Raw genomic sequence first — 14,929 nt, forward strand, 5'->3', positions numbered from 1 at the left:
CAGCTAAGCATTTTCTTTAATTACCAGGTTTGTCACTTGAGTTATGAACTTTACATTTTGAATGAACTCTCAGTCACATAACGAGCAGAATACCACATGTGGTGAAAATAAAACTTGTTTAAAACTTTGTGCTGCTATTTTCAAATGGCATACATATATTGCTTCATGTTTCCTTGGCATTATTGAAAGTGAAATCAAATTCAGCAGTTGATTTGCTTAGAAGGCTTGTTATCTGACTTGCTGCTTTACATCATTCTTCCACTATCCTACATATGCACTGCCTTTTGTTCAACTATCTACACATCTATGAGTTCAGTATATATCTATGAGTTCATCTCAATGAATGACCGTAGAGATGTGTCATTTCCATTTAGTCCAATCATCAGGTTCTTCAAGTATACCATTATCCACTTTATATTCAGCATTCATATGCATTTTCAACTGGAAGGTTCCTGCTACTGTATGATGTGAAAACAACAAAATTTCTTTTATTACCACACATTGAATTGTTTCAATCTCTTTTTTAAAACTGTTTTGTTCATTTTCACATGGCCTAGGCCCAAAACCTGTTATAAAAATGTTATGTTTAATGAACATAGTTTTATTTACAAATAACTTAGTCATTGAATATGAACTATTAAGCAATGAAATGAACTGCAAAGAGTTTTTATAAGGCTCATGCATATTTCAAAATATCATGTAACAGAAATTGCAGAGAACCTACACACATTTTTTTTTCTTTTTTTATGACAAATACATACATAAAGAGGACTGTCAAAATTTTAAAATCTTTGAATTTACCACATCTCACTACTGTTTCCAATCAAGCACTGTTTTCACTTCTTTGTGTTCCCAAATGATTGCATTTGTAGGGACATATCCCTCAATGAATTTTCATATCTTATATATACCTTCACTTATAAACTGAAATATTATATCTTCTTGGCCCTTACCTTTCCTGTTTGTTTGTGAACTCACCAGCTTCAATTATTTTCATGTATACTAATGCACAATTATATCAACACTCTTATCCCCTGCTTACACTAAAATGAAACTGATCATAGGAAATCTCTGTTCTTTATTTGTGAGCATGGTCAGTCTGCATTCTCTATTACAATGAAACACAGCAATCACAATGGTAAACATCTGAATCAGTAGGTGATAATGTGAATATATAAACATAAATGATTATACAGAGCAGAACATAAATGTTAGAAAGTAAAGATATTTCAGTAGAATTTCTGTGAGTTTTGCTACCAAAAATTACTTCCACATATAATTCTAAGACCCTGTTGACCCTATGGAAATGTGAATTATTGACTGAAAGGAGGGAGACAGAGTGACAATGTATTATCAAAATGGTGTCTTACAGAAATCTTGTATCAAACAAGGACAAAAAATAGTAAGGAAAGACTGGGCTATGGTCTCACGTTGTCTATGGATCAAGATACCATGGATTTGCACACCATACCTTGTAGAATAATGCTACTGCCAAACCTTTACGGTACTCAGGCGACGCTTCAGGTGGCATTTTTTCAGGCTGTATTTCAGAATCCAGAATTCTGAGAGCCTGCTGAAGTGTACTTGATTCATATATATTTTCACCTTCGAGGTACTGCTCTAACTCTGTGGCATGTATCTGTGGATATAAAATTATATGTTTTAATATTTCTCAGCAAAACAAATGACATGTTGGTATTAAACATAGGGTACTATTAATGTTGAAGTTCAATTACTTTTAAATCAGGGCTACTGAAGGTTTTAATGCAGTCACCAGAAGGTTTCGTGAACTTATTTGGACTTCTAATTAAATGCATTTTTATAGTAAGTAACGTATAGCATCTCAAGAACACATTTTTGGATTTACACAGTGCACAATTTTTACACTAAAATTTTGCTGTAATTATGGTAAGAGATGCATAATAAATTTATATAAAATAATTTATGTAAAATAAGTGCATAGGCTTTTGGGGATGTTTTCAGCTACAATAAAATAGTTTTAGGTTCAATAACACTCTACACTGTAGAATGGACATGATAAATACAATTTGACAGACAAAATATTTATTATTGGAACACATGGTGAAGCACTAAAAACCCTGTACAAAACCATACAATTTACACTAGAGACAGAGATGAATGGCCCCATTCCATTACTGAACATATCTGCAGAACTATTAGGAATGGAGTGTTTTGAAATAGTGGCCATGTTTGTGTGAGGTTTGCTTGCTTGTGTAAATGTGTGTGTTTTACCTTTCTGAAGAATGCTTTGGCAAGAAGCTCAATTTGTAACAGCATTTTTGTTGCGCCTGTCTGCAACTCAACTTGTCATCTTTACAGTGAGTAGCAATCTTTCCATTTAAATAATACTGTTGATATCAATCTGAATTTTCTATTATTTGAACCATTATGAAAGATGATTTTTGAGACACTTTGCATACCAACATATCCCATAAGGACAACTGCACCATCTTTCAACATAAAAGAGCAGTCTGATACACACACACAATGATCTCCTGAGCTAAACATATATGCTGATGGGCCAAAACATTATGACTGCCTGCTTTGTAGCTTATTTGTCCACCTTTGGAACAAAATACATCACTGATTCTGCATATCTTGGATCTGACAACTTGTTGGTAAATTTTTGGAGGTATGTGGAATTTTATGTCTATCTATAGGCCATGTAATTTGAATAAATCATGGCCTGCTGATTTGTGTAAGCAGTGATGGTGTTTGATAGTGACAAAGGCAAATTTTACATCAGACAAATTTTGTCATTGAGACATCAACGTGAGTTCACTATAAGGCTCCTCAAATCACTACAGCATGGTTCTGGCTCTGACACATGGACAATTATACTGCTGAAAGATGACATTGTTGTCTGGGAAGACATAAAGCATGAAGGGATGCAGGTGGTTTGCACTTGTCAGTATGTCTTTGATTACTACCACAGGTCATGTGCATGTGCAGGAGAATGTCTCCCATAATGCAACACTGCTTCCACCAGCCTGCGTCCATGACACATTGCATATTTTGAGTCTCAGTTCACTTCAGTGGCAGAGATTGTGGAGATGACCATCGGTAGCAAAATGTGATTCACCCATTTCCATTGCCCAATGGTTGAGTCCTGATGGTCCTGTGCCCACAGCAATTGTAATTGTTGATGTTGTTGGGTCTGCTGTGGATGAGTCATGCGTGGCTCGTGTTTGTGCCGTTTATTACTTGACATCTTGTCTTTGTGGTACTGCCATCCTGTTTCGTATTCGATTTACTGGCATCACTAAGTTGCTGGCCTGCCTGCCCATGAGTGGCAGCAGCAGCACTTATCAATAAGAGCACTGTTGTACTATCTTTGGAGCGACTGCTAGTATTTCCGGGTCATCATGTGTCATGAGTTCAGTCAGGACAGAGTAGCAGTGAGGTCCAGACAGCCATGACTCACCTGACCATTGCCAACACACATGACTTGAGTGGGGATGACCTTGGTTGGTTGTTCAGTTAGTTATCTCATCGGATGCCAGGTATTTGGTTGGCGACTGCTTTTGGGTTCTCCGTGTGTGTCGACTCATGATTCATCCTTGTTGTTCCACAGCCGCTGGTTTTAGTATTGTTCGACTTGTTTGTGGAAGTGTTTTCATGGAACCATGTTTAGCTTGTGTGGTTTTGACTAAGCAGCCATTTTAATGCTGTCTGTGTGCTACATGTGCTTGGTCGGTTGGGACAGAGCAGCAAGGAAGCCTCCACAGCACGAGGTCAGGCCGAGGACTGCTGGCGGCATGCACGTGTGGTCAGATTGTGAGCCGCTAGCTGCAAGAGCTACCAATTTCATTGCCCACCAAACCTGGACACTGAAGTTGAGTGATCAGTTAACCTGTTATGAAACATCAACTACTGGGACATCTCTTCATTCATTGTCGGTTGTTCCTTCCTAGGCTGTTGCGGCTAGCAGCAACATATGGTGTGTGGAGTCAGCGAAAATTTGCAGCCATCATCCTGTATGGTCTTTAACTATTAAATTGGTTGTTACTTGTCAGTCAAGTGCACCAGTGGTATTTTCTGCCTTGTGGCCATTAACAGCCCAGTTACCTGCCCTGGTTGTGAGCGTAGTTTTCCGGCAGTGTGTTTTTCCCTTGCCATGTTGATGCTGTCTGGCACGGCCTGTAGTTCAACACCCTTTAGTTGTTTGTTCATATTTTTTTCTTAAGAGTGGTTTTTGTGCCTTGGCTGGTTTTAGATGCCAATTTTGATGATGTAGTGTGGCTGGTATCTTTGTCCTTGGCTGATGTTTTCCATTGTTGTACCATTGGTCGTGTGCAAGGGAATTGATTACGCTGTTGGTCAGTCCTTCAGCTGTCCCTGGGTGAGGTTGCCATCCAATTATTTAACCTTAATCTTGGCTGCCTGTCTCACCTCACCTTATGTTAGAGCTACCTCCTCGGGCCATCCCTCGGAACACTTCTGAGCACCACTGTTCTGTTGATTTTAGACTGATTTTCATTTTAGTCTGATGTACTGTGCAAGGCCTTCAGCCATCTATTAATTTAGTTTGTTTTGATTTTAAATAATGCCTTCAGCCAAATTAATTTGAAAATTTGAAGATTGATTTGTTTAATAACCAAAATTTTGAAAGTTTGTTCTATCTGAAATTCTTGTTATCCAGGCTTAAATTCCTGAGTTGTTCAGTGTCCAATGTGTCGCCTTCAGCCATGTATTTACATGAAATTCCCCCCCCCCCCCCCCCCCACCCCACACACACACACACACACACACACACACACACACACACACCAAAAAAAAAAAAAAAAAAAAAACAAGGCCTTCAGCCGCATGTATTTTTTAAAGCAATTTTTTATAACTTGTGTTCAGGCCTTCAGCCATTCTTGTTTTTGGAATGGTTTTGGGCCTTCAGCCCAGGAGGTATCGCAAGTTTTCTTAACTAGGCCTTCAGACACATTGTTTTAATTTGATCCTTTTAAAGCAATCTGTAATTAAGTAGTTCTTTGGAAAATGAAGTTTGTGTGTTTTGTGCAAGTAACAGTAACTGATTACGGCCCCCTCCACAACCATAACTTGATCCACTCTATCCTGGGAAACCAGATTCCAGTGGAGCTCCATGTTCAACAAAGTACAATGAACAGTGTGCTCTGAAACACTTGTGTGGTGGGAACATTGTGCTGTTTTGGCAGATACATCACAGATCACCACCTTTGCAGAGCAGATAAGCCTCCGAACCCCACATTAACCCCACATTCTGTGAAGAGTCATGGATGTTCAACCATATAGCCCCTAGTGGTAGTTTCACTGTCTTTCTACCTCTCTCCATAGATGCTCAAGACAGTAGTATATAAACATTTAACCAGCTTCACTGTTTTTGAGCTACTCATTCACAGACTCTGCATAATAAAGATCTGCCTTTGTTAAAGTTACTTATCTCAATGGATTTACCCGTTTGCTGCTTACATACTTTTGTTACCATGTCATATGCCCACAACACCACCAGGCAGCATCCAATCTTACAGCGGACAGTGGCCATAATATTTTGGCTAATCTGTGTACTCTACAGTGCATGAACTATCCATGATCAAATGGTAGGCACGAAAGCTACTGGAAATGTTCTCCACACTGCAGGACTCTATGTGGTCAAATTAGGAAGTTTAAAGGCCTGTGTTGTTTGGAGCATCAGAAAAATGCATGGCTAGAGGATCATGACAAATCAGTAGTAGTGGAACACCACCTGGAGTGTGTGCAGCCCATAAAGTTTCAGGAGATGTACACGTTTGTCAGGGAGCCACATCTAAAGCAATTAAAATTAAGTGAAACTAACAAGATTATGAAGCATGAAAAAAAAAAAAAACGAAAACCAAGGTATTAGTACCCTGATACCTGCTGAATGGGTCTCATGGGTACCTGAGGCAGCAACTCAAGAAGAAAAGGATGCAACTACACAGACATAAGATTAGAAGAGAACTGGTGCACTGCATTGATGAATCCAGACAGGAGAAACTGTCATTTTTAAACCCATACTAACTCACTTCCAAATTTAAATCAAAGACATTAATGTAGTGCAAACAATAGTCTTCCATATGAACGCTTCTCCCTTCATCTCTAGTGATTCTGATGATGTAATATCATCTTCAACAATGATGCTGGTTGTAATATGATAGCCTAATCAGTATACTACACAAAAGTTTAACTTACTTTGAAGTTCTAAAGACAAATGTAGCAAATCAATCAAAATATGCCCTATATAATATATTAAGCATAAAAGTCATATCCCATTACCACCTACCAGATCACAATGGATACCGCCAAATACTATTCTTGGTTTGCATATAACTTTTCCCACATCATTCACGTCCAGTTTGAATAGGAACCCAGCATTCACATAAGCATGAGAATTTTGTGCTCTTGGCATGATCTGAAATAAATAATATTGTTGTTGGTGATACAATAACATGAAGCTATTAATAATGTACAAACATGACATTCTAAGATTATAATTAAAACAATAAATGGCTTGCAAGCAAAAATAAAAAACTGCTTGTGTACAGACCAAAATTTTATGGTTTCTATAAGAAGATTTTTTTGAGCGTTCAGGAAATAGTTATGGTATGCATATGTGATGTATTATTGAGAATGTAAGAATGCTTTGGGATATCTTTGGAATACGTGCCAAGTGGCCAACTAGTCAGGCTCTTTCCCAATATCAGTACATCCTAATTTAGAACTGGAGAATTGATCTGCCTGGTCCTAGCTTTTTTGTTTGTTCTATTTAGGTCTACAAGCTAGGTTTTACTTTCTCTGCTTTCCTATCTGCTTTTCAACTACAAGACCAAACACGACATCTCGATCAAATATGTAGAAAGATATTACATTTTATGCATTCTTTGAAAGGAATATACACAGTATATATAAACAGCTAACACTTAATGGTTTACAGTGTACCACAGAGATGTAGATGAAGTCAAGATGAGCAATTTTCTATAGGAAATTTGTGCCCCTTAGAGTCAGGTAAGTAGCATATATTGGCCTACAAAGGCTACCTATGCTAAATAACTGGTCCTAGAGAATATTAAATTTAAATGTAATTGTTGTAATTTTTACATGTGCAGCAAGTATTGACACATGGACATGGGTGGCTGGTTGAATTAAAACACATATCTCATCATACAATAAACATAGTGGCACTACCATCACACTACGTTTTTTTCATTGAGATGTTGTTCGTGCCCTACTTCAATGGCTCCAAAAAAGCACATACAGAAAAGAGAAGCATTCACTAGAAACCCCTGGCTTCTGAAGGCTCTGGAGACAGTGCTGAGTTTGAATGATAGTCACCACATTAAGTAAATATAATTACAACACTTCCCCTTGGTGGGCATCATAAGACAATAACTTATAAGTTTCACATTGCAAAATATGTTATTAAACATAAAAACACAAATGAGACAAAATTTAACAGGCAGGTAGTCCAACATGAAGTGATAGATATCGTAATATTAATATGTCTCTGAATCTCTCAGTTTTAACACCACTAAGACCTTTAATTAAAATATCTGCAGTACTGTCATCAGTTGACAAACTTAAACTTAAAAAAACCATCCATGACAGTCTGTCTGAGTTTAAGATAGTGCACTCTGAAATGTTTGGTTCTTTTTGATACACCCGTTTTCTTGGCAATCTCAGTGGCATGTGTGCTGTCAGCATTGACCTGCGCTTCAGAACACTTAATCTCATTTTAAAAAATCTACAAACTGTTCCACATCCTTACATGCTTTGAACATTGCAGTTGCAACTGGGGAGGTTGCTACAATGAAGTCTTTTACTCTTCCTGCTGATTACTGCTCCAGCTAACAAAATTGTGTACCTTGTTACGTATTTACTATCAGCTGGGTCATTTGCCCAGTCAACATCACTGAATTCACTAGCATCAGAACAACTAGCATTGAAACATAAGCTCAAATCTTTAGTTTGCTGCAGGAATGAAACACCTTTTTTACTCTGTACCAGTAAGAAACACCTGAATTAGATTTATGGATGTCCATCTTATTGCATGGACAAGAGATTTCAGCTGATAATATATATGGGAAAAAGTACCACCACTGCTATATCTTGAGAATGTCTTTTTTCTATCAGATGACTAGTTTTGGCAGCACATCACCACCAACCATCCTCAGGCACCACCATTGCCAAAAGAGTATTTGATTTCCTTGGTGTGTTTACTGTGGGATCCTTGTTAGTAGCAAATGTGGACTAGCTTTCATCAGGTGTCTGTACATGACACCATGTGCCATCTTTTGGCAGTAGTAAGACACGATAATGGTGGTAATTTGTCACCGAAACGAGTCATGTGATAGAATAAAAATGTTCCCAAGATACAGCTGTGGTGGTACTTTTTCTCATATACTTGGTTTAGAGTTGATCTGACTCAGCCCTCCTGCAATAAAGGCAATATCAGATCCAGTCCCTGTGGATATGTGCAACAAACATCCCACTGCCTTTTGGTGCAATTTTGCACCAAACAGGTTGTCATTCTTGTCTTCACCAAAATGGTAATCAAAATGGGTGTAGCTATGCCCTTGCAGCCATGCACTTTAAACTCTCTCAGTTTCTACTAAATGTAAATAGTTTGGTTTAATTTCACTTGTCCGTGAGACTGGTCAATCATAAGTCCTAAAATAAACAACATGTCTTCCATTCATTTTAATGCTAATGTCAGATTTCAAAACATTCTTGAATTGTTCAGTCCTCTCTTCCTCACTTTTTACAAGAACATCATCAACATGAACCCCAATGATTTAATGATTAGAGAAGAATACACAAAAATCCTTTTTCATTTTCTTGAACTTAATTTTTCATCAGAGAGCAGAAAATATCATTACATTCTTGGTGAAGCCCATACAAACTCTTATTCAATAAACACACTTTATTCCCCATAATAAACAATTTTGGTCACTCTTTGAAAATGGTGCCACTTATGGGAATATTGAGATAAGCAGTTTCTACATCAATGTGTTTGACTTTCCATCCCCTAAGTACTGCAATTGCTATCTGAATCCTGAAGCAGCTTGGGCACTTTACTGAGCTGTAGTTTTCAAAATAATCTATTCAAAATATCTGGCTATAGCCCAGAGCTACAAACCTTGCTTTAATTTTGATAATCTCACCTTCTCTGTTTCTCTTTGCAGTAAACACTCACTTACTTACTATAACACAATCAGCTTTTGATCTGTCAACAGAATGCCATGTACTGTCATGTTTCAGGCTACTCATCTCCGACTCCATGACTGTAGACCACTTGTCCCTGTGAACTATGTCTAAAGCCTCTTCTGCTGATGTTGAATCAGACCAATTCACTTGACACATAGTAGCGAAACAATATTCAAAGAGACACAAACCACACTTTTTCAGTTTCACCAGATGTATAGACCGTCATATCTCTACTTCACTATTTGCAGTAGAAATTTCACTTTCCAACATGGTATTGCACTCCTCACACAAATAACTACTGGTAATTGCACTGCCTTCAGTACTGTACCCATCTTCTCCAAACCTGGATTGGCTCCCATGCTCTTGAACAGCTGTTTACTCAACAGCATCATCTGCTACCAATTCTGCACTCTTTCATGGTGTGTTGTTGCTCAACCACCAAAGATGACATCTCTTCTCTAAAGGATTTTTCTTTGTCCAAGTCTCCACAGACAATATACTTTTGATCCTGCCTCTGCTCGAGGATAAACACATTCTTCTGCCCATTCCACAAGTTTGTCAGATGTCGATGTGCTTGTCCAGGCTCTGCAGCCAAGCACTTTGGATGTTTTCAAGCCTGCTTTAATAAGTTCTTGTTGCTTTCAGACTTCATATTGGATTTTTCCATCAAGGGATCTTGTCGGGGACCTATTTTGGAGGTAGCATGCCAACATAAGAGCTTCTCCCAAAAAGCCACTGGGCAAACCACCTTGGAATAGTAGATACCTCATAATGGATATAAGTGTTTAATTCAGGCATTCAATTCAGCTTTTCTAAGCTTTACTAAGTCTACTGCTACGTCTTTGGAGCTGGTACCTCCTCATGATGTTCTCGGTTACCAGACGTTCATGATCACTATGTTTATTGATAAACCATTGTGTGTTAGGACAAGGAAGTCTTGTAAACTATTGCATGACGATAATATTTGTATTTTTGTCCGTGGTAGAGGTGTTGATATGAAATGTAAAATAGTTGGTGATATGACTGTATATAATAGTATGTAATAAACATTTTTTTATTAATATATAATTGTTTTTTTTTAATATACACATGATAGCAAATAAAGAGACCTGTTGGGTCAGCATGAATGACCCATCCCAAAAAACCCATTCTTATATACTTATCTTGTGATTTGTGTGTTTTGTGTGTGCTGCGCGCGAAGTTTGCATTGAGTTTGGCATTGTGCCAGAGGCTGGCGACTCCAGTTTTAACGAGTTGCCAGGTGCAGATTTTTCAAACATGACCTTGGGCAGGCACCAACTTTCCCAGTGTAATATTCCCTCTTTCTTGAACAACTGTTCAAATTTTCCTGTTGATGTTCTCAGCCCCATTGTCTGACTGGAAACTTTGCAGTTTTCTTCCTGTCTCACACACTGATGCACGTCCCTTGAACTCCACAAATGAGTTAAACACATTATTTTTCTGCTTTAGCACTTTCACAATCAATATCCTGAGTGATCATCCAGGTAAGTAGCATGGTAATGTGCTCTGCCTAAGGAGATCTGTCTAATATAGCCCATATCACTATTTACCAGTTCTAGAACATTTTCAGCAGTAGTTTGTCTTGGTTCGGAATTCTGTCATTTTTCCTTGCACACACACTTCATATTTTTCTTCATACTTAGTGACTCCACATACTTTGAGTAAATCTTCTCTGTCTCTAAGTCTTTTGTACCACAAAATGTCTTCCAATCTAGCTGTTGCTTCATTTTCCACTGGTTGATGTGTTCTGTCTTTGTGGAGCATCACTGTACCGTTATTTCTTTTGTAATATTCACAGTGGACCAAATAGACATTACCGCCTGATGATCTTGCTCTCACCAATAGACATATCCAATGCATGTTCCTCCCTTGTCCATTTATTTAACAGACAAGTTCCCACCCATTTCTTTCACGAGAAGCACTTCTGTTAACTGGAATAATTTACCCTCACATGACTTTTCTGCTTTCATGACAACACTTCCATTACCAGTCATCTTAATAACTTTCCTGTCCATTAGTTTTATTTCTCCAAAGTTGTCCATTTCTAAGTCCTGTAGTATCTCTTTGAGACTAGTCATATGATATGATGCCCTTAAATCCAGAACTCACAGCTTTCCATCAGCAGCTCCTCCACTTTTGGTCATTGTCATGGCCACTATTTCATTGCCTTCCTTTGTCCTTGAGCTTTCATTGTTTGGATAATTCTTACCGCTGTTAGGCTTGCACCCGCTTACACTGTATGCCAATTTCTTGGGAACATTCTGCTTGCTTGGTGCACCCCATTCTTGTTTTCCATGGAAATGTGGGCAATCGTTGGCAATGTGGTCTGCTTCACCTCAGGAGAAACATAGTCTGTTTCAGCTGGTTGCATTCTTCTCACGTTCTTTGTTTTGGTTATGATGTTTGTAGTGGCTCCCACAAAATTTGTGTTGTTCATGACCTCTACCTTGTGTTGCATATGCTCTAGCTTCTTTTTGCCTCTTAGTGGACTTAAACTGGTCCCAGGTCCTTCTCTTCTAACTCTAGTCTGTGGTCAATCTGTTTTCATCTCTTTCCATATTTCCAATGAGGCATTCATACTTCTCCACAGGCAGTCCTAGAAGCATGCAACTGTTTTGCCATCAAAGGTTAAATGCCCTTTCTTCACTAATCTACTAGCAGTCAGTATATTCCTTACATAGTCATCCATAGTTATATCATCTTCTTTCTTCATATTCAGTAAGTTCCTCACCTTGGATATAGTGTTAAGTAGGCCATTGTTGCAGAGTATTTTTTCCAGTTTGTCCCATGCTTCCTTCGCTCATTTTAGAGTGTCAATTTTCTCTAGGTAGCGGTCTTCAATGTGCATTTGAATGATGGACAAGGCCCTCTTATTTTTCGTCTCCTTTTTCTCCATGCCAAAATCATCATAATTATCTTCTAAATCCAGTTTATATGGTATCCCTCACTTCACGATGTAGTGTCAGTGAATGAACACAAACTGACCATGCAGAATTGTTATTGCTGTACAGGTGATCAATCTACAGAGGTGGTTCCATGATTTAAATTGTTTCCTTCGTTGTAAGCTAAGACAGACTGTCAGAGATGTCATGTTCATCAGTTCTCATACCTTGTGTTCTTGTTTTCATTGAATGTGAACATACTCACCACACTCATGGATAACCTGTTGTAACTTTTACATGTGTTGTTGTTGTGGTCTCCAGTCCTGAGACTGGTTTGATGCAGCTCTCCATGGTACTCTATCCTGTGCAAGCTTCTTCATCTCCCAGTACTTACTGCAACCTACATCCTTCTGAATCTGTTTAGTGTATTCATCTCTTGGTCTCCCTCTATGATTTTTACCCTCCACGCTGCCCTCCAATACTAAATTGGTGATCTCTTGCTGCCTCAGAACATGTCCTACCAATCGATCCCTTCTTCTTGTCAAGTTGTGCCACAAACTTCTCTTCTCCCCAATCCTATTCAATACCTCCTCATTAGTTATGTGATCTACCCATCTAATCTTCAGCATTCTTCTGTACCACCATATTTTTAAAGCTTCAATTCTCTTCTTGTCCAAACTAGTGTCTCATTTTCTAATCTAATTCCCTCAGCGTCACCCGACTTAATTCGACTACATTCCATTATACTCATTTTGCTTTTGTTGGTGTTCATCTTATATTCTCCTTTCAAGATGCTATCCATTCCATTCAACTGCTCTTCTAAGTCCTTTGCTGTCTCTGACAGAATTACAATGTCATCGGCGAACCTTAAAGTTTTTATTTCTTCTCCATGGATTTTAATACCTACTCCGAATTTTTCTTTTGTTTCCCTTACTGCTTGCTCAACATACAGATTGAATAACATCGGCGATAGGCTACAGCCCTGTCTCACTCCCTTCCCAACCACTGCTTCCGTTTCATGCCCCTCGACTCTTATAACTGCCATCTGGATTCTGTACAAACTGTAAATAGCCTTTCGCTCCCTGTATTTTACCCCTGCCACCTTCAGAATTTGAAAGAGAGTATTCCAGTCAACATTGTCAAAAGCTTTCTCTAAGTCTACAAATGCTAGAAATGTAGGTTTGCCTTTTCTTAATCTAGCTTCTAAGATAAGTCGTAGAGTCAGTATTGCCTCACATGTTCCAATATTTCTACACTTTTACATGTGCAGCAAGTATTGACACATGGATGTGGGTGGGCAGTTGAATTAAAACACACACATCATCATCCTTGGTAAATGTGTTACAGAAAACACACACATACAACACACAGAGTGGCACTACCATCACACTACATTCTTTCCACCAAGATATTTTTCCCCCTACTTGAACTCCACCAAAAAAACACCTACAAAGGAGAGAGGCATACACTAGAAAAACCTGACTTCTGAATGCTCTGGGAACAGTGCTGAAATTGAATGATGGTCAGCACAGTAAGTAAACATAATTACAAATTTAATTTTGTACTAAGATAAGTTTTCGCTAGAGGCAACACTTTCTGAGGCATTCACCCCTTCACACTCATCCCCAAACCCCTAACAGCCAAGGTGTTCTTCATAGCACTATCTCCTACTACAGTACAAAAATTTGCAATTACACAAATGATTTCTCATATTCGACTTACTGGCATGTTTTCCTCTGTCCCCCAAATGTCTGTTCTGAGTTGTCATCTGATGGCTGCAGTGCAATTCTGAGTCGACTGGGTCCATTCTTCCTGGCACTTTCAAAAGGCGGTGGAGACTGGAGGTAAAAGATCACTATACCTCTTTTGCAGTATTCTGTAGTACCTGCTGAAATATGGGGCTGACAATCATGGCTGCTATCTCTTGCTTACTTGGTCTGAAAATTCATGCTGCCATAATATCCTGCATATCTTCTCTTATAAATCGGTATATGAGACAGCTGAGGTCATTGTGGTCATCCACAACTAGCACAGGACCAACATTCAGGAATCAGTCATACTTCCTTTGTCCAACGGTCTTCTGTTGCATTTCCTCAATGTGCTGGTACCACATGATGAATTCTTCCGTTATTCTAGCATCTTTCACCAGAAGAATCTTGAACACGTCTGATTTGGCTAGTTTCATCACATATGAGAGTTGGTCAACATCTGTTATATTCGACTTCACAATGTGGAATAGTGCCAAAACATTCTATGTACAACTGTGTCATTTTTCCATGACAATGAGCCCTGTTCTTCAATTGTTTGTCTGTTAAGTAGACTTACTGATTACTGCCACACATTTTCTTCACTTCAGTCTGAAGTTTATGCCAGCTGTTGAGCTTCTTTTCATTGTTCTCCAACCACTGCTGGGATGTGCCGTCCAAGTAGAGATACACATTTGCCAAACACATCATGTTATCTCACCTGTTGTGCTTTGCAATTTGATCAAATCCTTACAGCCATTATGTTGGGTCCTGACCAGTGTCTCTGAAAAACACTGATGGATACCTGACGTGCAAATGATTTGCTGTTGTTCTGGAATCCACTGACACACAAAGATGATGTGACTTACCAAATGAAAGTGCTGGCAGGTCGACAGACACACAAACAACCACAAACATACACACAAAATTCAAGCTTTCGCAACAAACTGTTGCCTCATCAGGAAAGAGGGAAGGAGAGGGAAAGACGAAAGGAAGTGGGTTTTAAGGGAGAGGGTAAGGAGTCATTCCAATCCTGGGAGCGGAAAGACTTACCTTATGGGGAAAAAA

The 14,929-nt window shown here is 38.7% G+C and overlaps 1 protein-coding gene across 1 annotated transcript in view; it reads right to left on the reverse strand.

The window, feature by feature from the left end:
• LOC124712230 (xanthine dehydrogenase/oxidase-like) overlaps positions 1 to 14,929 on the reverse strand; it is a gene marked incomplete at its 5' end in the record, with an annotated part of 311,678 nt that overhangs the window by 136,912 nt on the left and 159,837 nt on the right. The window contains 2 exon segments of the mRNA XM_047242525.1: positions 1,472 to 1,639; positions 6,293 to 6,421. Coding sequence (XP_047098481.1) covers positions 1,472 to 1,639; positions 6,293 to 6,421 — 297 coding nt within the window.

The sequence above is a fragment of the Schistocerca piceifrons genome, chromosome 8 (genome assembly GCF_021461385.2).
Source record: "Schistocerca piceifrons isolate TAMUIC-IGC-003096 chromosome 8, iqSchPice1.1, whole genome shotgun sequence".
NCBI classification, from domain to species: Eukaryota; Metazoa; Arthropoda; class Insecta; order Orthoptera; family Acrididae; genus Schistocerca; species Schistocerca piceifrons.